Raw genomic sequence first — 25,142 nt, 5'->3', positions numbered from 1 at the left:
AGGTTGGTGAAACTGTAGAATTCATTGCCACAGACAGCTATGGCGGTCATTTGGTATATTTAAAACAGATTCTGTTTTAAATATACCAAAATAGGTTCTTGATTAGTGAGGGCATCAAAGGTTAATGGACGAAGGCAAGATAATGGGGTTGAGAGGGATAATAAATCAGCCATGATTGAATGATGGGACAGACTCGATGGACAGAATGGCCTAATTCTGCTCCTATATCTTATGGTCTAATCCTACAAGGCCTAGAGCTGAAATGTGGCTTTACTCTGAATAGCTTTTTTTCCAACAGGAATGGATACACTTTCTATGGCAAAATATTTCTATATTACTCTTGAAGGTATATGGAGGTATGGTTTGAACATAGTATGGCATACAGCCATGCAGAGTGGATTTTTTTGAAATAATCCACTTTCAGCTGAAGGTCACAGGATTCTTCTTTCGATACTGTGTAATTTATATATTTGAGATGAGGTGCCTTTTCCCCTTTGGTTCTAAAAATGATGACAACTTTTCCCAGTATTTGAATGATTGTGATTTTATTAGAGCATGGGACTGATTGATTGTGTCAGTCACCAAATTTGTTCTTCTAGTGTATGCTTGCACTCCATTTTGTGGCTACAAGGAGGAAGGCCATCCATTCCAGTCATAAGGCAGCCCAAGCCAGACAATAGACACTTTACACAAAAATGTGTTGCTGGAGCAAGAATTTGGAAAATTACACCTTATGCGCTCTGATAAAAGACTGTGTGTGTGAGCCCTTTAAATAAAAATAATATATGTGTGTGTGTGTATATTTTGGATTTTCATTCACTTAATGATTTCGTTAGTCTTCATTTATCCAAAAATTCAAAAATGATTATTAAATGTGAAAGTTTAATAATTTAAATTTTTTGATCCAAAGAAAGTTGGTATGTGAAGAAAGTTTCTGATATTTTGCTGGAAGCTTCAGGTTCAGTTCTAATGAATGCACACCATCACTGTCCCAAGTTTACTGGACAATGTTTTTCATTGCAAAACAGACTGTTTGTCTCCTCTCTAATAAATAATCTTGCAATATGACCCTATTGCTAAGTATTGAATATTCCAAACAATTATATCAGCTTGTGTTCAATTTGAGAAGAAGATAACTACTCTTGCTCTTTCCATTACAAATAAGCCTTGGCACCTCGATCGTTTACACCTATTCTGTTGGAAGCTTTGAAGGTCCAAGTGTGGAGAGCACCAGGAAAGTACATGGCCAAGTCAAGCAAAGGAAATCTCTGCTCCATTGTTTTGTTGAGTAAACAGGAAAAAGTATAAGCATAAACTGAGTCAATGGGAATGAATATAACTCAATAACAATGTGTAGATTGATTTCAGTATCCAGTTTCATAATGTCACAGCAAAAGGCAGAGGGGGAAGAAAAAAGGAGGAGCGGAGCTGAATTTCCAATGCAGGATGAAAAGACTTAATGGCAAAATTTCAAAATCTAGTTGCAGCTTTGCTCTAGAGGACATGAAAACACAAGTTTGGAAATTAATCTGATATAAGCACCTTTCCTGTTCTAATGTAAACTGCTCCTTTTTCAGAATAACAGCGCTGAACAGCGAGTAACATTAGACATTGATCTCTGGGACAAATTTAGCGAACTCTCAACTAAATGCATTATCAAGACAGTTGAGTTTGCCAAACATCTTCCTGGATTTACCACTCTTACCATCGCTGACCAAATTACCCTCCTCAAAGCTGCCTGCCTAGACATCTTGGTAAGTACTACATTCCCATTTCATAATGTACTTCCTTCAAATTTCTTTATTTTTTCCTCTTTCATAGATACTGATGTTGTGGAGATAGTCCAAGAATTTGATTATTCTCCACATATGGTTGCAGCATTTTGACCACAGGGCTGATTTTCCTCTCCCTACCCAAAGGAATGAATTTAACTCAGTTCAAGCTGCGAACTGAACCTGCAACCTTCTGCTCTTCCAAGTTCTATTCCATGCTGCCTTTAACAGCTGAGTTACTGGGGTATCTATGGTCATCCTTTAGTCTTTATCCAGATGAAAAATTGCCAATTTTAATTGGGAAAATTTGCTAAAACATTAAAACCCACAGAGAATGCCCTGTTGGTCTAAACTCAGGGTGCTCTTTGCTTGAATTAGGTAGTATACATAGAATATACAGCACATGACAGGTCATTCGGCCCACAATGTTGTGCCGACCTTTAAACCTACTCTCAGGTCAATCTGACCCTTTCCTTCTGCATAGCCCTCCACTTTTCTTTCATCCATGTGCCTATCTAAGAGTTTCTTAAATGTCCCTAATGTATCTGTCTTTATCACTACTCCTGCAGTGCATTTCATGCATCTGCCACTCTCTGTGTTTAAAAAGAACTACATCTCTTCTCCCCTCCCCCCCACCACTTATGCTTTCCTCCAAACACTTTAAAATGATGCTCCCTCATATTAGCTATTTTCACCATGGGCAGAAAGTTTCTGGCTGTCCATTCTATCTATGCCTCTTATCATCTTGTACAGTTCTGTCAAGTCACCTTTCATCCTCCTTATTTTCTAAAGAGAAAAACCCGAGGTTGCTGAAACCTTCCTCATCTGGCATGCTCTCTAATCCACATTGCATCCTCTGCACACTTTCTAAAGCTTATATTCAGAGAGTTTACACTAAAGTAACCAATACTGAGATCTTATGTTACCAAATCACAACTAAAAGAACATATCAACAGAGCTGAGATGGTCCGTCATTTGGTATGGCTTACAGCTTGCTCCTCGTATCTTCCTGTATTTTCCAAGAAGTGCCCTATCCAAGGTTGCTAATAAGCTGATAATAGTATCTGCAGGCAACATCAAAATTATATTTAGATTATTTAAGTCTTGAATAGAGTCATCCTCACCTTCACTCCTAAGCTGGAGAGAGAAGCAAGTGAAGCCAGTGCTCTAATTGCTGCCCATTGATATCCCTCACAAAGTACAAATAAGTATTGGTACTCAGCATTTCGGCTGTGAAGCCTTCATGGTTTAACAATCCATTACTATTTGGTAATTTGGGCAAGGAACTAAGAAAGCTAGAAAGCACCTCCACAACCATACCCCAATAATGTTAGTGCCACTATAGTCATCCCTGTTTGACAATATGCAATATAGCCGGCGGGTGGTGTAGTGGCATCAGCACCAGAGCTGGAGGCCAATGGTCACAGGTTTGAATCCAGCCGACTCCTTGCATGCTTTCCATCTGTGCTGTGTTAAGCACCAAGCTAGCAACTCAGCTTCGTTTAAAAAAAAACAGGCAATTGCTAAGGAAATGGCAAAAAAATGCCGCCCGATGTGCCACAAGGTGCGAAAAGGAACAACAACAACTTGGAAGGCACCTCCAAAACCATACCCCAATAATATTAGCACCAGTATAGCCATCTCTGCTTGTCAATATACTTAAAGATGTCTGAGCTAGCAAACCAATGGACCATTTGGCAATTGGTTTATTATTGTCGCATATAAACCATATAACGGGATACAGTGAAAGCTTTTTATGCATGCCAGGTCATTCCAGACGTAAGCACTTGAAGTAATACAAAGGGAAAAGCAATAATCAGATACAGAATATGATGTTGCATTTGGAGTGAAAGTACAGTGCAGGTAAAAATTAGGCGCAAAGACCATGGAAAGGTAGATTTAGAGATCAAGAGTTAATCTTTTGTACCGTGTATGTGTGCAGGCGCGCGCAAACTGTATACCACTGCCAGCTTGTCCCCCTTCCCATCCCCCCACATTCTTATTCTGGCTTCTGCCACCCCCTCCTTCCTTTCCAGTCTTGATGAAGGGTCTCAGCCCGAAACATCGACTGCTTACTCTACTCCATAAGTGCTGCCTGACCTGCTTATTTCCTCCAGCATTTTGTGTGTGGTACTGAAGGGCGCTTTGACATTCTTTCTTTGCTTTCTCAGATTCTGCGAATCTGCACCAGGTACACACCTGATCAGGATACCATGACTTTTTCGGATGGCCTTACCTTGAACAGGACACAGATGCATAATGCAGGCTTTGGTCCCCTTACTGATCTGGTTTTTGCATTTGCCAATCAATTACTGCCGCTGGAGATGGATGATGCAGAGACTGGGCTTCTTAGTGCTATCTGCCTCATTTGTGGAGGTAAGGAAAGAGAAATGCTAGAACCCTCACCTTTTTCCTTTACGACTGGAATTATAGACTGAAATTACAAAATACTGTTATACTAATACAGATGTTTTCTGATTATTGTGATGAGAGCAAATAAAGAATATTTAGGTATCAGTAAAACTGTATAATGTTTAAATTAATGATTGACAGTGATAACCATAATAGGAAATTCAATTAAGTACAATATGTGGAGTGAGAAAGTGGCCAATGAGGGTGGAACAGAGGTAAACAGAACAGGAGGAACAGATACTAGACAGCAGAGGGCAGTATATTAGGGACATGTCACTTGAAATATACACTTAAACCAACAGTCTGGCATTAACAATCATTTCATGGTCAAAGTCACTCAGATCATATCTCTTCCCCATTCTGATGTTTACTCTGAACAACAATTGAATCTCTTGACCATGTCTGCATGCTTTTATGCATTGAGTTGCTGCCACATGATTGGTTGATTAGATATTTGCATTACCAAACAGGTGAACCTAATGAAGTGACCACTGAGTATATGTTCTATTAAAACATAAGAGCAAAGTGGCTGGGAATGAGATACTGTGGCTGGGCAATGATAATAAAATGTAATTAAAAGCAAGGAAAAATGCTTTTGTCAGGGTCTGTAGGTGTTTTACCTTGATACCATGAATTATTGACATGAATTATTCTAGTTGGATCCCAAAAAGCAGAAATAAGATGAATGACCAATTCATTTGTTTTTATTGTTGGTGAAGTTTAGACCTGGAAAATAATGTGCAAGATTATTAGGCTTACAGAGGGAGTTCTACTTGAGAGACAAAAGTGATTCCAACTGAGCTGACTTATTCTTGGCTAATAGTTATAATTCTGTTGGAGCAAAGACAGTCTGAAATAAGAAACTTGTCAAGAATCACAGCGGATAGATCCCTTAAGTCCTGTAAATTAGTGTTGTAAACTGCAGAAATGCTGTATAAAATACACATGGAACAGGAGTGTAGAAATTAGAGCAGCAGTATTGTATGAGAAAAGGAGTGGAGCAATGGTGAAAATGATGAGGAAAAAAACACCAATGTTCAATCATGGCACGGGGCCCTTATCTGCTCAGGAATACCAGTAAAATCTGATCTGAAGCTACACATACTGCAATAAAAATCTATTATAACAACGAATACACAGTGTATATCAATAAAATCTGCATACATTGAGATTTGCTCATTGGATTTCCACAGTAATGGCCCCTTGAAAAGTGGAACATTTTGAGAAATACACTCAGTGGTCACTTTATTAGGTATACCTGTTCGTTAATATAAATAACTAATCGGCCAATCGTGTGGCAGCTACTCAATGCCCAGAAGCATGCAGACATGGTCAAGAGGTTCATTTGTTGCTCAGCCAAACATCAGAATGGGGGAAGAAAGGTGATCTAAGTGACTGTGGAATGATTGTTGGTGCCAGATGGGGTGGTTTGAGTGTCTCAGAAACTGTTGATCTCCTGGGATATTCACACACAACAGTGTCAGAGTTTACAGAGAGTGGTGTGAAAAACAAAAAAAATATCCAGTGAGCAGCAGTTCTGTGGGCAAAAGTGCCTTGTTAATGAGAGAGGTTAGAGGAGAATGGCCAGACTGGTTCAAGCTGAAAGGAAGGCGACAGTAACTCAAATAACCACTTGTTACAACAGTGGTGTGCAGAAGAGCATCTCTGAATGCATGGCATGTTGAACCCTAAATTGGATGGGCTACAGTAGCAGAAGACTACGAACATACCTCCTGTACCTAATAAAATGGCCACTGAGTGTAAGTGGCAATGTCGTCATAACATTGGAAACCAATCAGTGTCACTTAAGCAGCTCTTCCTAGCATTTAAAACACTGGGTACAGTAACAACTAATGACCTAAGTATATTATTAAAAAAATGTACATAATATTTCTTTGCACTAAATTTGTAAAAGATGAGATAATCTTGTCTTGTCCTGTGCATTCATTGGTAATAGATGAAGAACATACTTTCCCTTTTATCAACTAAAAGCAGCGGCAAGTTTTCTGAAGAGAAATAAAAAGAATCCCCAGGCTGCAGAGCTAATCGATTATTGATAAGATTATCAAGGACATGGGATAGATTCCCCTAAACAAATATTAATTCATGTTAGCTCTGGACTTTACTCTTTCTGCCAAGGATAAATCCACACTAAAATATGAGTCCTATTCCTCACCTTGCATTGTACAGCAGATGATTGTACAATGTCCACTGTGGGGAAGTCGGAGGTCTGTTGTCCACGAGTCTGCCAGAGGCCTGTCTTGGGGCTGGAGGACTGTCTATGTGGGTGGGTGGGAGGGAGGAAAAGGGCTTATTTTGCTGCTGTTCTTTTGTTGCTTATTGTGTTCTGTGTTGTTTCGCTGTGAATTGTGGGCATGTTATGATGGTGCAGGAATGAATGGTGACACTTGCTGGCTGCCCCCAGCACATCCTTAGATTGTTAACTCAAATGTTTCGATATACATGTGATAAATAAACAAATCTGAATCTGATGTTGACTTCTTGGATTGTAGAAGCTGAAATACTAGGTAACAAAACACATAGGCTGTGCTGGCAGTGCTATAATCATTAGAGCATTTGATTCACTCTTTCTCAATTCACATATATGAAACATTAACTGTTCCTCTTTCCACAAACGCTGTCTGACCTGCTGAGGATAAAATGTAACTGCTCTCTGTCATCTGGAACGTGACCGGTTTGGAAAGATCACATTGAATTAGAGCTGTTAGTCTACTTGGGGGAAAAAAGGTTATAATTAATCTTGCAATCACATACTTCAATTTGTTAATTGTAATTTTAATGGCATATTTAATTAATGCCATTGTCACCACTTTTACTATGCCAACAATACTCACCATTTTTAGTTGCTGTGATAGTGGCATAAGTTTGCTTTGGCCTCTGTGCCTCATCATCACTGTTAACACTGGGTGTATTTTTGGTTTGGACATTGGTGGATAAGTGGACTCAGACCTTCTGAGTTCCTTCAGCATTTGTGTGTTGCTCTGGATCTCCAGCATTTGCAGAATTTCTTGTGTTAATACTATCTTCCCACTCTCTCTCAGTGCATTTATCTGCATTGATTTGCAGATAAATGATTATTTCTTCTTTTTTTTGTATTTGTAGTTTGTTGTCTTTTACACATTAATTGAACGCCCAAGTTGGTCGGATTTGTCAATGAATCTGTCATGGTTATTATTCTGAGAATTTATTGAGTATGCCTGCAAGAAAATGAATTTCAGGGAAGTATATATACTTTATACTTTATTGATACTAGAATGTACAATCATCACAGCAATATTTGATTCTGCACTTCCCGCTCCCTGGATTTTAAATATTAAAAATAGTAAAAAATTTAAATTAGAAATCATAAATAGAAAATAGAAAAATGGAAAGTAAGGTAGTTCAAAAAAACCGAGAGGCAGGTCCGGATATTTGGAGGGTACGGCCCAGATCCAGATATGATGACATAAATGTACTTTGATAATAAATTTACTTCAAACTTTGATATATTCACCCACTTGGCTTGCACAGTGCTCTGTGCTACTAAATTCCACAGGTTCACCACTTTTTGAGAGAAGGAATTGTTCCTCACTACTGTCCTAAATCTCTTGCTCAAATCTGTAGCCCCTCATTCTAGACAGCCCAGGCAGAGGAAATGCCTGCCAACATTCAGTTCGCTCAGCCCTATCACAATTTCAATGAGTTCACTGTTTTCATAATCAGTGATAATTTTCAGCTGATACCTTCCTGATCACTGACCCTTCAATCAGAGAAATATCCAGTATTTATCTAATTATCCACTTTAATCTTAGAATGTTTAAGTTGAAACTGAAAACATGGGTAATGTTCAGAAGGTCAGGCAGTGTCAGTAGCAAGAGGAACGCAAGAATTAGTTCTTCTGGTCAGTGAACTTGAATCATAATATTTAATACTGTTCCTCAGTTCAAAATGTGGGAAAATATTTCGCTGCCGATAAAATAATGAAAGAGCAGATGTGATGGGCATAGTGATTGTAACCAGTTTGTGACTAGTATGCTGTTTATAGTAAAAGTGACCAACTTTGTATCCCATCTAATTGGTACGGTGATTATTCTTAAGTATAATCATAATTAAATTACTATTAAATCTAATAATCTAATTATTAAGCAAGCATGAGCACTATATAAAATAATGTCACTATTGTTTAATAGTATTGCAGTCACAGTAATATGATAGTATACATCGATTAAAGGCTTGAATAATTTATTATGTTTCAGTAAACCTTGTGGTGAAGGAAGGTGTATTGATTTAATGGGCTACTAATTTAATATTAATTTAATAATATAAATTTATTACTTTAATAGCCTACAATCCCCAAGCTCTAGATAGCAATGGACAGATATGACATTGCTTTAAAAATGGTGGTCTTGTTAATTCAATGATATTATCATCTGTGTATGTACTGATGTAACTGATTTTGATTGGAGCTGAGTTGAGGGCGCATTATTTTTGCCCTCTTTAATTCTGTGTAGGATGGCAGAGGAATGAAATATCAGAATTTTGTATTGTTGTTGCTGATTGAATAATTGCAGATGCTGGAGTCTGCAGTCTCTCAGTTACAGCACAAGAGACTTCAGATACTGGAGTCTGGAGCAGCACACAAGATGCTGGAGGAATTCGGCAGGTCAGGCAGTATTCATGGATGGAAATAGCTAATTGATATTTCAAGTTGAGGACCCTCCACTCAGACTGTACGATTGAGGGGTGGTAGCCAGCATAAAAAAGTGGAGGAAAAGGGTGGAGCAAGAGTTGGCAAGCAATAGAAGGTGAGGAGTAGTGATGGGCAGATGGAGAAACTCACTTGTGGGAGCAAGAGAAGGATGGTATATTGCCTTTGCTGGCAAAGCCAGTTCATTGACAGAAATAAAACCGACTTGGTTTTTAATTTGATCCCTACGGGCTTTGTGTTAAATTTGCTTCACTACACCTGAATTGCCCTGTGAAAAAACACAAAAGGACAGTCCTGCCAAAGTGTGTTTGAATGTCCTAACTTAGATGAAGATTCTGTCAGTTTTTTTAAAACTCTGCCCAATTTGACCCGACCTGTTGATTAGCAATGAGAAAATGACTTGTCTCCCCACTGGTCATTTAAATCCATTAATCAATGATGTGTTAACTTCAACTGTACTTTTTTCTATTGTTGCCTGGCCTGCTGAGTTCCTCCAGCATTTTGTGTGTGTTAGTCGAACATTGGCCAGTTTTACTTGTTTTCTATAGACCAGCCTTGTGTGTGCTGATATCACCCTCTAGTGTCCATCTGTAGTACATCTTTGCTTGGGTGGAACATGCTTCCTCTCAAGGCTCTAATAATGTTAACTTTATTTGAACAAAACCTGGTGAAGGATTTGCAGTACTTTGTGAATGGCAGATAAAATAGCACAGCACAAGATGACACATATTCATCAATTCCCCTCACTTGCAGTAGTATTGGTTTAATCAGTTACATTCTTATCTTCAAACAGTGAGGGTTCACGACCCACTCCAGAATCCAAGAATGTAATCTAACCAGACATTTCCTGTGATTGCCATATTAGTGGAAGTGATTCCTGTCAGAGGACAGGGTTTCACTACGTGTCTCATATGGGATTATCAGATTCTAGGGAGATAATTGAAGAGCAGACAAGGAATTCTCCCAGTGTCTTGAGAAAACATCTTCCCATCGTATTGCTTCAATAACAGATGAGTCATCTAATTATCAATTACGATAAAATGCCCGTTAATTTGTTGTTATTGTGGAACAATTCAGGGTAATGCTAAGAAGTAAACCATGCAGAACAGAAAGATTTCAAGTTTGTTCTGTTGTCTCCAGGAGTTCATTTCAGTCGGGGCAGGAAACTTCAATGATTCAGAGGGCAGGGAAGAGTCAACCAAGTTGGTGCGTTCTAACACAGCCACAACACAAAACATTGACCTATACCCTCACCCTGCTCGACCCACTGAATTCCTCTGACAGCTTAGAGGATCTATCCTTGGTCCAACATACTGATGCAGTGACAAAGAAGGCACACCAGTGGCTATACTTTATTAGGAGTTTGAGGAGATTTGATATGTCACCAAAGACACTAGCAAATTTCTGCAGACATACCATGGAGAGCATTTGGTTTCTCTAAGATAGTACTCGTTCTTTTCTGAAGATCTTTAGAGAACAAACTTTTTTATGACATTCCAGTAGTTTTGTGGTCACAATCACTGAAACTAGCTTTTTATTCCAACTCTACTTAAGTACTTAAATTCAAGTTCCTCCGCTGTCGTGATGGAATTCAAGCACATGTCTCCAAGTTAATACTGGTGCTGGTCCATTTATCACTGCTTGGCATGGAAGCTCTAGTACACAGAATTGGATAAAGCAGCAGAGGGTTGTAGATTCAACCAGCTCCATCATGGGCACAAGCCTCCTCACCATTGAGGACATCTTCAAAATGTATTCCCTCAAGAAGGTAACATCCATAATTAAGTACCCTCCCCATCTGAGACATGCCCTCTACTCATTACCACCATTGGGGAGGAGGTACAGGAGCCTGAAGATGCACACTCGACATTTTTGGAACAGCTTCTTCCCCTCTGCCATCAGACTTCTGAGCAGTTCGTGAACATTACTTCACTATCTTGCTCTTCTTTGCACTAATTGTTTTTTTATATATTTCTTATTGTAACATATGTATTGCACTGTACTGCTGCTACTAAACAACAAACTTCATGACATAGGTCAGTGATAATAAACCCAATTCAGTTTGTTACTTCTCCAGGTTCCAGCGTCTGGAGTCGCTTGTGTCTCCAAGATGGTATTCGTTCTTTTCTGAAGGTCTTTAGAGAGCAAACTCTTTTATGACATTCCAGTAGTTTTGTGGTCACAATCACTGAAACTAGCTTTTTATTCCAACATTATTTAAGTACTTAAACTCAAGTTCCTCCACTGCTGTGATGGAATTCAAGCACATGTCTCCAAGTTAATACTGGTGCTTGTCCAATAATCTTACGATATTGTAACATGATCAAGTGAAAAAGGTTGGAAAAAGTGGCATCTTAGGTAAAGATCTTAACATACCCAAAAAGAAGTTGATCTCCAGAAAGAAAGAAAATTAGAAAGATAAAGGAGGAAAAATTGTTGTACTTGAATGTGTCTTTGTCTATAGTGTTTTTTTTCTGATCTCTGTGTAACATTCACACGAGGATTGAAGGTGTATCTTGATCTTCCTCTTGTGCCTACATGTAAGATTTATGTAGAATCTGATTATCACGTCCCTCTGTTGCATGTAAAGTATGAAATTAGTCGTTGTCAGATAAATTGAGTTGTGCATAATTTTGAAACCTACAACAAGGACCGGCTGATATGCACGCTCCAAATGCTGTCCTTTTAACTCCTGGGATTAGGTTCAAACACACCCAGATGGATGTGGTGAAGTGTCCTTTCTGACTGATGGCTATTTAGGGTCATGAGTGAAATGAGCTTTAGCACATTCTCTATTCAATTCCCAGTGGGTATGTCTCTTCATCAGAGACTGACCGCACCACAGACGCTGCAAGGTCATTGTCATAGGCTGCTGTTTTTAAGCATTACTGTTGATGATATAAATGTTTAAGAGAAGTACAATGGACCAGCTTTTGTTATCCATTGCCTGTTTAAATGCTATAAAGCCCCAGACATGCACTGTCAGCCACAGAATTACAGGGGTTACTAACATATTCAGAAGGATGAACTTATGTAGTGTAACTCCATATCTATTCCCTAGGTTTATAAGACCATAAGACATAGCAGCAGAATTCGGTTATTCAGCCCATCGAATCTGCTCTGCCATTTCATCATGGCCAATGTATTATCCCTTTCAACCCAATCAGCCCCATTATGTTTTGGAGTTAGATATCAGTTCTTGTGGGGGATCCATGACCCCTTTGATTTCAGATGGGATGGGATGGCTGCAGAGTGCTCCTTTTTAAAATGATTGTGCTTTATTTCAATCATTTTTAATTATTAAATCGTAGGACATAGAACTGTACAACACAGTATGGGCCCTTCTGCCCACAATGTCGTACCAACTTTTTAGCCTACTCTGCAATCAATCTAACTCTTCCCTTCTATATAGCCCATAGCCTTCCAGTTTTCTTTCATCCATGTGGCTATCTTAAGATACCTAGAGACATTAGGGACATCTAAGGGTCCCTTAAATGTTCTTAATATATTTGCCTCTACCACCACTTCTGGCAGTGGGTTTTGAGCACTGACCGCTCTGTTTACTTTTAACATACCACAATACTTTCCTCCACTTACCTTAAACAGATGGTTTCAAAGGTACATTTAATGTCAGAGAAATGTATGCGATATACATCCTGAAATGCTTTTTCTTCGCAACCATCCACGAAAACAGAGGAGTGCCCCCAAAGAATGAATGACAGTTAAATTTTAGAACCCCAAAGTACCCCCCAGCTTCCCTCCCTCCACTGGCAAAATAAAGCGTCAGCACCCGCCACCGAGCACTCAAGTGTGAGCAAAGCAACAGCAAAGACACAGACTTGCAGTTACACCAAAGACTTTGTTTTTCACTCAGTATTGGACATACCACAGGCTCTCTCTCTCTCTCTCTCTCACTAATAAGAGAGTAAGGGGTGTCTCCGTTTCACAGCGAGAGGGGAGTCATAACAAACAACTCGCTGGTTTACGATGTTAAAAAAGTCCGTTGCATTGGTCTATCTGAGCTTTGTGCCCAAAGGTCTCAGATCTCTGGGCACACTGTCTTAGATCTTCTATCTCCCACGACACATGGATCTTGTGCCTGGACACCGACCTCCGATTCCCCCCCCCCCCCCCCGGTCTCCAGAGCCACGAAATCTCGGTCCTCCGAAGGCAAGCGAAACTCTTAGGCCGAGCCCTTGGCGTGCCGAGTAGCCCCGGGAGTGGATCCCATTCCCACAAAGAACTGTAGTCAGCATGTAACTCCAGGTCAGGGTCTTCAAAAGAACCCCAAAAGGGAAAAAGAGAGATATTAAAGATGGAAATAGAGCTGTTTCTGAAGATGCAAAGCAAAGGAGTCGTCATTAGGTGCCATTAATCTTCCTAAGCTCCTCCTCCTTTGCCAGAGATGTCCTCTGGTATTAGCCGTTTCTGCCTTGGGAGAGAAATGCTGGCTGTGCACTCTGTGCCTCTCATAATCTTATACACCTCTATAAAGTTGCCTCTCATCCTCCGTCACTCCAAAGAGAAAAACCCTAGTTCATAAGACACGCTCTCCAATCCAGGCAGCATCCTGGTAAATCTCCTCTGCACCCTCTCTAATGCTTCCACATCCTTTCTATAATGAGATGTGTAGAACTAAACACAGTACTCAATCTTATCTCGCTCCTGAACACAGTACTCATCTTCGATGATTGATCCCCAGCTTATGAACTCCTGACGTAGGTACACCCCATTTACATGAGCGACTGTTTGGGAGTTTGGTGGGATTGATTTGCTGGCTGCTGCAGCACTGTCGGCATCTTCTGCCAGGAGGGAACTCAGTTTGTGGTCGCATTTCTGGTTTGCAGACTGTTTGGGTTAAGAACAGTTCACAGGAATGGAGCCCTGCTGCAAACTGGCAGCCTAACTTTTTAAAACATGTTTTAATAAGATTTATTAAGTTGCTTGCTTAAGTAAATAGGTAGTGGGTAGTGGCTCCATATGTCACTACTACAGGGCGTGACGACCCTGCCTTACAAGAGTCCCGGGCTCAGCTGGCTCCGGCTGACAGTACCTGGTATGGACCCCTATCCAGGGTTACAGATCCCACTGCCTTGTGGGTATCTTCGGGAGAAGAGAAGGCTAAGGAGTAAACCCTACACAAATCCAGAGTGGAGCCCCTAAGGCGGTTGGATGATGTATCACGTCACCTCCCGGCAGCTCCTGCAGCCAAGCTGATGCCAAATGTACTGCTTCACATTCCTTTGGACCACATCCGCGAGGCTGAGAGGGGGATCTTGATGTCTGGGCAGCCCAGGATCTCCATATTCATCGCCCAGGTCTGCACCCTGAAAACCAGGCGCATCCATTGTCTACTTAGACAGACGGAGCCATTATTATTATAAGTAAATAATTGCTTACAGCAACTTTTAGATGTTCTTAATGTCAGAAACATTTAAGAACTTTTAAAAATTACTTATAGCTTTTATAGAATCAGAATCAGATTTATTATCATTAACATGTCATAAAATTTGTTGTTTTGCAGCAGCAGTATAGTGCAACACATAAAGTAAGTACTATAAGTTACAGTAGGGAAAAAAGTATAAAAGAGGAATAACAAGGTAGTGTTCATGGGTTTATAAACGGTTCAGAAATCTGATAGCGGAGGGGAAGAAGGTACTCCTAAATCACTGAGTGCAGACATCCCACCGCTCCTGGAAGTTCCGGGAGTCTCCCGCATATTAATAGTGGCTCCCTGATGCCCGCAAATTATATACAATATCACGGAAATCAATTTTTTTGAGAGCCGGCGAGAGAGAAAGCAAAAGAGAAAGCTTGAGAACGACCATGAGATAGAGTGCACGAGCGAGAGAGAAAGCAGGCGAGAGCGCGAGAGCGACCACGAGACAGAGAGAGAGGGCGAGCGAGCGAGAGCATGCCATGGGAGAGTGTTCCAAAAAAAGAAAATATGAAACGTACGTCACCCCAGACTACACTAAAGTGTACCCCTGCCTAATAGGGGTCAAAAATAATGACAGTGTTGCTCGCTGCACTGTTTGCAACAGTGACTTTTCTATTGCCCATGGTGGGTTAAGACTGTAAAAGACATGTTGAGGTGAGTTTACTAGGTGTCATTCATTCATTAGCATAGCTAACGTTATTTAAACTAGCTGACTGGCTGCTAAGGAGCTACTCTATTGCAGACATCCCACCTCTCCCGGAAGTCTCCCGCAAATTGATGGTGCTACCTCCCTGAAATGAGTTTTTGCAGGGTGGGATGTCTGTGAGTGTGGGTCTTCAGGCTTCTGTGCCTCCTCCTCAATGGTTGTTATTGGAAGCAGATAGTTCCCAAATGTGAGGATCTTTAATGATGGATGCTGCCCTCTTGAGGCACTACCTCTTGAAAATGTCCTTTGTGGCAGAGAAGGTTGTGCCCATGATGGAACTAGCTGAGCCGACAACCTTCTGCGGCCTCTTGCGACTCTATGCATTTGGGCCTCCATACATCGAGGCCTTATGACGTGATGACTGATGACATCCTCTTAAAGGATGTTCTGATGTCGGCTTCCTACGCTGACAACGTGCTGTGAGGATTTGCACAGGCATAGTGTTATTGTCCCTTTCAAAGTGTGCATGAAAGGTGTTCAGCTCCTCGCTGCCATTTATATTGTTAGGTTATGCCTTTTAGGAAGTCAACAAAACTTAACATGGGCCTATGCAGCTTGCAGAAATTTAAGGGTTGGGTTGCCCATCAAGGGTTTGTGGTTGGGGGTGAGGTGGCAAGATCTGTCTAATCTTTATTCCCAGTCTACTGACAAGATGTTTGTGTCAGATTCAAATTTTATTTGACAAATTTGTGATGAAATGCCTTAGAACAAATTTTGAATAAATGCAAATTTTGTTCAGGATTCTACCTATAAACATTTCCAAAAATGTAAATCTTTTATAAGATGTTTCTGTTTTTAAAAAAAAGAGAAAGTTCCAGAAACACTCAGCAGGTCAGGCAGCATTTGCAGTGAGAGGAATAGATCTGGGAAGAGAGGAAGTTAGTTATTTTTTTCTCTCTCTCCCCAGTTCTGACACCAGGTCCCAGATGTGAAAAGTTAGCTCTGTTTCTCTTTCCACAGACGCTGATGACCTGCTGTTTCCGGCATATTTTGCTTTAATTTTATATTTTCAGTGTCTGAAGTTGTTTAGACTTTGACTTACTGGCGGCTTGTCTGTCTGAACATAGTTAATTTATGCAAAGTAGTGAGTCTTCTTCAATACCTATTCTGTGTTGAAGTTGAGCCCTGGAGGTATAAAGTAGTTGATTGGTCATCCAAGGATAAGGAAGACAGGGGAGGAGGTGCTTCTTCCTTGGGAGAGGGTAAGAAAAACAAGGGGGAATAGGTTTAAGATCAGAAGCGAGAGATTTAAAAGGGACATTGTGGGCAGCTTCTTCATGCAAAAAATGGTGCATACTTGGAATGAGCCGTGAGAAATAGTGGTTGAGGTGGGCACATTAACAACATTTTAAAAGCCATCTAGATAAGTTCATAAATAGAAGAGGTCTGAAGGGCTATGGGCCAAATGCAGGCAGATGGGACAAGCTCACTGGATAATAGTTGCCATGGTTAAGTTGGGGCAAGGGGCCTTTTTCCATGCCATATGACTCTATGTAAACAAACATCATTCCAGGCTTCTCCCTTTGATCGTTGTGAGGTAACCTGCTGCCGTGTGCGTGAAAGAAACTTGACAAGCTAAATGGCTATCTGATACTGACTGATCAGTGTTTAACAAGTAAAGGATGATCACTTGGATAGGTGTGACTCACCACCCAGTACTTGAACTGCGCCCAGTTAAGTGAAAATTACTAAATATGCAAACTATTCCTATTATTTTCCACAACAGCATGCCTTTTGTTTAGATTTCACCCTTACTGCTATAAAACAAACGCTACTTCACAGCAGAGTTATCGACTGATGCAGTTGAGGAGAATATTGAGATAGCTGATCAGAAACGTGATGAAAGGAAGGAAGTCGAGAGAGTTTCAGGGATACATCTCCAGAAGTCGTGGCTGATGACTAGAGTTGGAGAGGTACAGAGACCCCCCCCGAAGGCAGAAGGCTGGAGAAAATTCCAAAAAGGCAATGGAGAATGAGGCTTTTAAACTGAGGCTTTGTCAGACATGAAGCTTCAATCCTGGTGAACCATTAAACCTCTTTCTCTCTCTCTCGACAGACATGGCCTGACCTGATATTTTTTTTACTCCAGCATTATATGTTTTCTTTACAATTTTCTGCATCTGTGTTATTTTAGTTCAGACATCCAACGTGGAGTCCCTCGCCCTCACTCTCACACATGCACATCAGTGACGGAGGCTATATATAATATACACACACACACACACACACACACTTCCCAATCCACCACTCTGATTTAATTTTTCAATGGCAAACAGGGAGAACGAGTGAACTGAGGAATATGGGAGAAAAGTAAGGGATAAAACTTTTATTTTGCAGATCGGCAGGATCTGGAAGAGCCTGAGAAAGTGGATAAGCTACAGGAACCATTGTTGGAAGCTCTGAAGGTTTACGTGAGGAAGAGGCGGCCAAACAAGCCACACATGTTCCCCAAAATGTTGATGAAGATCACAGATCTGCGCAGCATCAGTGCCAAAGGTGAGCGCTGGGCTGATCCACCTACTTGCTCTACCTACTGCTTGTTTTGCACTATTTGTTTCTTTCCTGTCTTGAATAATTTATGTTCTGCGGGTTGCGTGAATCTACATGCCCGTGACAAATAAAACTAATTTTATCTAATCTAATCTAAATTAGAAAATATAACCTATAGTCTAAGAGCAGCTTCACAGGGAAACTGTAGCAGGCAATGTAAGTAGATGTGAAGAAGTGGAGGAGGACAAGGAGTGGAACAAAGGAATGTCTGAAATATGGTGACATGACGTGACCTATGAATGGACAGTCAAATTATTTTTGTCATCTTCACCATTACTTAGACCAACTTCCTTTCTTACTCACCTTGAGTGAAGAATCTTCTTTCCGTCGATGCTGTGGAATTTTTCCAGTACTTTCCATTTTTAATTGAGAAATTTAGAATGTGTAATTTTTTTCAGAGAAATAGAAGGTTGGCTGGCAGTGCAAATTTCAAAATATGCTGGCGTTATTATTGGCCGTACTGTTTTAGTGCTGATTTCTTGCAGCTGTATAAAACATAGGCATTTGGAGTATTGTTTGCATTTCTCAGCATATCATAGGAAGGATGTCAAAGCTTTGGAGAGGGTACGGAAGAGGTTTACCAGGATGCTGCCTGGAATAGAGTATTAGTTATAAGACGAGCTTAAACTTCAACACACCAGAGAAAACACTATGGGGAGACCTGAAAGAAGATTATAGAATAGTTTGTAAAATAGAATGGTACAGCAGCATAACAGTTAGCATAATGCTATTACAGCACCAGTGACGTGAGTTCCATTCTGCTGCTGTTTGTATGTTCATCCCATGACCATGTCGGTTTCCTCCCACATTCCAAAGATGTACAGGGTCAGTAGGCTAGCTGGTCACATGGGTGTAGTTGGGTGGTGTGGGTTCATTGGGCTAGTAGGGCCTGTTACTTTGCTGTACCTCTAAACAAATTATGAAAGGCATGGATAGGGGAGATAGTCTTCTCCCTAAGGAAGGAACATCAAATACAAAAGAGCGTTGCTTTAAGATGAGAGAGGCTATGTTTAAAGGAAGTGTGTTGGGCAAGGTTTTTTTTTGTTTGCACAGAATGATAGATGTGTGGTTGAGGTGAAAGTAGACACAACAGTGGCACATAAGAGGAATTTAGACAGACATATGAACAGGCAGGGAATTGACGGATATGGATCATGTACAGGCAGATAGGATTAGTTTAATTTGACATGGTCGACACAGACACTGTGGGTCAAAGGACCTCTTCCTGTGCTGTGTACTGTTCTATGTTCTTAAACTGAAATATAGTGCATTTGCCTGAAGTATTCCTAATAATTAAAACTATTCGATTTTGCCAAACAATGACTGAAAAAACAATTAAAAATGATAACCAGCTAATTGTGACCTGTATATAAAATGTTAAAGTGGTTTCTGCCAGCTTGGTTATTATAGCAAGAGTGAGCCAGAAAGAGCTCCCCTTCTGTCACTCTGTCTCATGGTCGTGTTCTTTGTCCCCAGGAGCCGAGCGGGTTATTACCCTCAAAATGGAGATTCCCGGGTCCATGCCTCCGCTCATTCAGGAAATGCTGGAGAATTCCGACGGCATCGATCCGTCGTCCTCGCCTTGCAGCAAGAGTGGTGCAGCCCGGCCATGCAGCAGCCCCAGTCTGTCCCCAAGCTCTGCCAGCAGCAGCCCCAACACCCAGTCACCGTAGCTTCCCGAGAACACCAAGGAACAAGTGGGTTGGACTTTCGCTCACCTGGACGTTTGAAGTGTTTTTAAAAGATGAAGTGTTCACAGGAGAACCACAGTATTGTTTGCCACATACTCTGCAGCTTGTGAAAGGCAGTTGCGACTGGGTTGGAACTTGTACCTTGTACTAAGCCACGCTAGAGTTCAAGTCCTTAACTATGATGGACATCGAATTCAGGGCTGTGCTGACCAGCAGATATGAAATGTGCACACACATAACACACCCCCATAGCACACCCACGCACACACCTACACCCACCCCCCCCACACACACACACACACTCTCTCTCTCTCTCTCTCTCTCTCTCACGCGCACACACTCACGAGCACACTCTCGCGCGCACACTCTCGCTTGCGTGCACACTTGCTCGCGCAACTTGCGCGCACACTCTCTTGCACGCACACACTCGCTTGCGCACACACAGCACACATATGTATATACAGTACATACATATCACATATAAGCACGTACAGGCATGTACGCATGCCTCGCACACACAAACATTCAGAAATATATCCACCCTCCAATATAGGAATTAGCAGTTCTTAAATCAGACTGCACGCCCGTTTGCAAGCCTTCAGCTTCTGGATTTAGAACATGCTTTGATTTACTGCTAGGAGAGAACTATGAAGACCATTTTGTGTTTTTTTTAAATATTTTTTCTCTCCTTTTGTTTATCTATCATAATCTCATATAATACTAGTTGATAGACTGGATCACCAGCGCAAATTCCAGTAGTATCCCAAAAAAAATGAAGAATTTGAACAAAGAAAAGTTTATATGAATGAAACATTTAATGGATTATTTTTGTTGAACTGTTTAAATTGGATTTACCAGAGGAAGAAACAAAGCTATGATCATGTCATTACGTTTTTGAAATGAGTTCCATACGAACTGGAAGATAAAGAAGATAGCTAGGTTACACTAGGGATGTCTGTAAATATGCTGTTCAGTTTAATGTACTCACAAGAAGTTCTTTTATGCGTTTGTTGGTGGGATGTTCATTTTAAGCACATTTATTCTGAGAGAAGGCATGGTTCTGAAGTACTGTGTAGGTCCCAAATATCCCACCCAGGACATTGCTTGATAAGGGAGTTGTGAAAATATGTATGTGGGATCATACTTGTTGTGATCGGGTGGCGCTGCCCTGCCTGCCATCTGAGAGGGTCACAATCCCAGGTCAGGCTTGCTGACTGATAAGGATCCCTTATCTTTGGGTTTTAATTGGCTGGATGACGAGGTTGTGTGCCAACCTGGACTATAATTGTCCTTCATGAACTCTGTCAGTGGGAGGGAAGAGTATGTTTTTTTTTAAAACAAACCTTTTAAAGTCTTCACTGAAGCAATGATCTCCCTCATGTCTACCAACCTAAGAAGCTATCAGTGGATTAATTTAACTGCAGCTTGCACAAGAGGGGTCAGTCACGTCCAGAGGCAAAAGAAAAAGGGTTTGAGCTTCTCAGGATTTGACCGTGAACATGGACCTGCACAGTGCTCAGGACGTTCCGATTGTTCATTCAAGGGAATGACTAGTCGCCTTTCGACCTCAGCTGGTTCGACTCTCAGTTATCTTGTTATAGTTAAGCTTTAAACTGCGTTGGCGTTTTTTGATAATATTGAGACTGCCGAGTTTGAAGTCTCACACAGTTTTCAGAGTGAAACAGGCGTAACTGGGTTTGTGCACTGCCACAGGCTGGGCTCAGCACCACTCCGCTAAGCTCTAATCCTTCACCCTCCCTGCAAATCTGAACTAAGGTCAGGCAAGCTGCTTTTCCAAGAAGGCACAGTTGATCTGGATTCCTTGATATCTATTTAGGAGGGTGTGGGCTTTGCACAATGAAGTTAGCATTTATTGACCACCACTAGATTGATATGTTCACATCTGGAATTGTTGGGAGCAGTTTAATACAGCTAACTGGCCGTAGAGAGATGCAGCATGGAAACAGGCCCTTCAGCCTATTAAGTCTGCCCTGGCTGTCAACAACCCACTTACCCTATAGTTATATCATTCCCATTTTTTTGCCTTGTTTTCCTTTGTACTCTATGGGCAAGTTGCTGTGGGCAATTAACCTCTTGACCAGCATGTCTTTGGGATGTGGTAGGAAACCAGAGTGCCCAGACAAACCCCACCTGCACACAGACTCCTCACAGCCAGCACCAGAATCAGGGTCAAACTTGGGTCTCCGGCATCATGAGGCAGCGGCTCGGCTAGTTTCTCCACTATGCTACCCACTAGCTCAGAGAGCAGTTGCTGTTGGATTAGAATCACAGAGCAGGCAAGGCTGATGGCTTTGCTTCCCTAGAGGACCTGAGTGAGCTTACTCGAGCCAGGCCACAGTGCCCTTCATTGGCACCAATGTTTATGTCCATTCTTTTACACGAATCGAACTCACATTCCCTGATGAATCCGGTAACATGACTTTTTCCCAAGGCTCGTGTCTGTCTGGTGTCAGAATGGATGCAGCTCAAAAAACACCCCTCTCAAATTATCAAAACAGTTCAGGCAAGGCTTTAAGCAAGCGTGACATTGAAGGGGAAGGACAAACTGAAACTATTTTCAATCGATCCAGGTTCCTGTTAAAGAAGATTGGACCCAGTGCTGGGGGGTGGGGGCTGTTATTGATAGGTTTTATAATATCAGCTTTGAAGGAATGATTTTGACCTTCAACCCTTCATCAAAATTAGAAATCCACTCGCAGGTCCAAGTCTGCTTTGCCACCGGCGGTCTTTTATTCTGCGTTTGTTGGGGCCGAAGATGATGGGATTTTTCGGTTGTTGACTGAATGTAAATTACTTTGACAAGGTGAAAAACTAGGAGGGTGAGGAACTGAGGTTTTCAGTTCAGTTGTGAAGGTTAAACATTGCCTACTGAGCTGTCAGGATGCACTGTTTGGGTTGAGATTTAGATGAACCTCCATCTTTAAAATGATAAAAGAATCTTGTGCTTGATATGGAAGAAGAGGGCAGCACCTGCCAGGCACAGAAACACTTTGACTTGATCTCCTGGCACCGGAAGAGAAGCTCTTTCACCAGAGCAGCTGACCCAACCTGTTTAGCCAGCTATCTCCCCAGTGCTAATTTTTCCCCAGAGCTAGCCTGCATACCATCAACTTTCACCAGTTTATAAATGGTGAAGATCTGAAGATGGACAGGGTTCTGAGGCAGAGCCTGAAGATTGCACAAGGCCTTGGTCTCATCACTGGGCACAGCAGCTCCACATCATAGGCTTGGAAGCCTGCCTGGGGCCTAGATTCTTGTCAGATTCCTGGTTCCCTGCGCAGACGTCAGTCAACCTCCGTTGCCTGTCTGTCCCCAAGAGGTCCAGATTTCCTTTGCAATCCTCAGGCCAGTAATCTTTTGGGGGCTACCACCGCAAGTGGATTAATTTATGTGAATTCGATGCTTTCCCCTGCAGCATTGGTCTCTCAGCGGCCCTTAATCACCAGCAGCATGCAATTTGGAAGCCCAGTGTCTGTGCAATTGGCAGAATTCCTGAAAATCTCCAACTTAGATCTTTTGTCCATAAACAGACCCCGAAAATTCAGCTCACTCATTCCTCATACATGCATCAAACAATACCAGCACACTGCTGCTGTGATACAACCTGGTGCAAATTCAGAGGTTCACCTAGATTGGTAAAAGAATGTTACACAATACAGCCGACCTTACATGAGACAGATTGGAGACAAATGTTTGGACAATCTCATTTGGGGGTCCCAGTGAAGGCACCTTAAAAGCTACCTATGATTGATGCCATTTCTGCAGTTTACATATTCTATAATCTCTGAAAATGCAGCAGAAGCCCAGCAAATACTGGCCGTTGAGCCTTCCAGTTCTGTACCTCGTCTGGGAAGCTAGCCTCCAGGTGGTGCAGAGATAATTCTTTCGCAGTTTAAAAGTCTGAGCAGATTTTTAAAGCAAATTCTCCCCCTCATTGCGCCAGTTTTCATTTAAGGAGAATTTGCAGCAAATTATAATTTTTTATATATATATATAGTATTTATTTGAATTTTAGCTGTCAATTTGACTGATGCAGTCCTTACGCCTATTGCCGAAAATGCTGTGTAAATACATGGCCACAAGAACGAGCAGATGCTGCCACTTGCTGGTCATTGTTATTACTGCAGATTAATTTTCAGTGCGTGGCTGGGTGACCAAACGCCTAAAACTGCTCCATACAGGCACACCGGGAAGTAGTATCTTGCTCTTTTTTTTTGAAGTGCATAAGAGGAGAAAGACTTGTATTCCTGTTTGTGATCCAGAGCTGATAGGGCACAAGTGTTTGGGTCGTTGTGAGTTATAGGTCGTGATGAATTTTTTTCCCCTCCCTGGGTGCAGTGTATTTACCCCTTATTCACAGATGTATCTTACTGCTCTATTTTGTGAGTGAACTTCTCCTGGCACGCCCCTCTCCCACCTTCCTCCCAGCCCAGTGACAGCACATCCCTGTCTCTGTAAGTGGCAACGTGGATGAATTCAGTGTCCTATTTTACACAATTCTTTTCTATTGTGAAACAGCCACAAATGATAAGGTACAGTTATACATTTTGTTAAGTCAATAACCTGACACTTCCACTGTTAATGAGTTCTTGTTCTGTTCATGGATGTGTTAGTGTACTGGGTCAGACTGTACAGTAAGACTTCCTGTAACAAGGCTTTCTCTGTGCAGATGTTACTGTTAAACTTTTCATGAAGTCTACTGGCAAAAGAATAAAGTTATATTTATTCTACAATTATGTATAATCTTTTCTGAAATGGTAATTACAGTTTTCTTGCAATAACATGTCTTTCCCACCACAGAATCGCCAAGAATTACAAGACCATGAGACATAGGAGCAGAGTTAGGCCATTTGGCCCATCGAGGCTGCATCAACACTTCATCATGGCTGATCCATTTTTCCGCTCAGCCCCAATTTCCTGCCTCCCCCCCCCCATATCCCTTCATGCCCTGACCAGTCAATAATCAATCAACCTCTGCTTTAAATATACATAAAGACTTGGCCTCCACAGCTGCCTGTAGTAACAAATTCCACAGATTCACCACTCTGACTAAAAAAAATTTCTCCTCTCCATTCTAAAAGGACACCCCTCTATTCTGAGGCTGTGTCCTCTGGTCTTAGACTCTCGCCACATCCACTCTAACGAGGTCTTTCACCATTATTACATGGTGAAGCCGCAATGATTTGAGATTGGATTTGCTTCTTAAGCCTCAATAAAGAGTAACCAGGTGAAAGTCTTGTGAATTAAACCAAAATACACAGCAAGGAAGAATGAGAATTAGAAAGAGGAGGATCGATCAAATTTCACATTACAGTATTCAATAGATTTGTTTTGGTAACCAGATGATCATAGAGACCTGTGTGAGACAATCAACTGAACAAGTAAGATTATTCAGCCTTATTTTTCATTTGATTATGGTAAATTTTTGAGAAGTATGTAATTCATTAAAGAGTCATAGGAAAGTAGGCACAGAAACAAGCCCTTTGGCCCATCTAATTCATGCTGAACCATTTAAACTGCCTAGTCCCATTGACCTGCACCAGGACCATACTCCTCCCATCCACATAGCTATCCAAACTTCTCTTAAACGTCGGAATCGAGCTTGCATGCACCACTTGCACTGGCAGCTTGTTCCACACTCTCACGACCCTCTGAGTGAAGTTCCCCTCATGTCCCCCTTAAACATTTCACCTTTCACCCTTAACCTCTAGTCATAGTCTCACTCAACCTCAGTGGAAAAAGCCTGCTTGCATTTACTCTATCTATACCCCTCATAATTTTATATATCTCTGTCAAATCTCCTGTCAGTCTTCTATCTTCCATGGAATAAAGTCCTAACCTA

General features: G+C 41.4%; 1 protein-coding gene across 17 annotated transcripts in view; it reads left to right on the top strand.

The window, feature by feature from the left end:
- raraa (retinoic acid receptor, alpha a) overlaps positions 1–24,435 on the top strand; it is a 735,685-nt gene extending 711,250 nt beyond the window's left edge. For all 17 annotated transcript variants that reach the window (XM_063037129.1, XM_063037127.1, XM_063037130.1 and 14 more), the window contains 4 exons: positions 1,578–1,754; positions 3,944–4,148; positions 17,376–17,534; positions 19,065–24,435. In XM_063037129.1, coding sequence (XP_062893199.1) covers positions 1,578–1,754; positions 3,944–4,148; positions 17,376–17,534; positions 19,065–19,261 — 738 coding nt within the window. In that variant the 3' untranslated portion in view covers positions 19,262–24,435. The remainder of the gene's footprint in view (positions 1–1,577; positions 1,755–3,943; positions 4,149–17,375; positions 17,535–19,064) is intronic.
- The last annotated feature ends 707 nt before the right edge of the window (positions 24,436–25,142 follow it).

This window comes from Mobula hypostoma, chromosome X1 (assembly GCF_963921235.1).
Source record: "Mobula hypostoma chromosome X1, sMobHyp1.1, whole genome shotgun sequence".
Classification (NCBI taxonomy): Eukaryota; Metazoa; Chordata; class Chondrichthyes; order Myliobatiformes; family Myliobatidae; genus Mobula; species Mobula hypostoma.
This window is presented reverse-complemented; position numbering and strand designations above follow the sequence as displayed.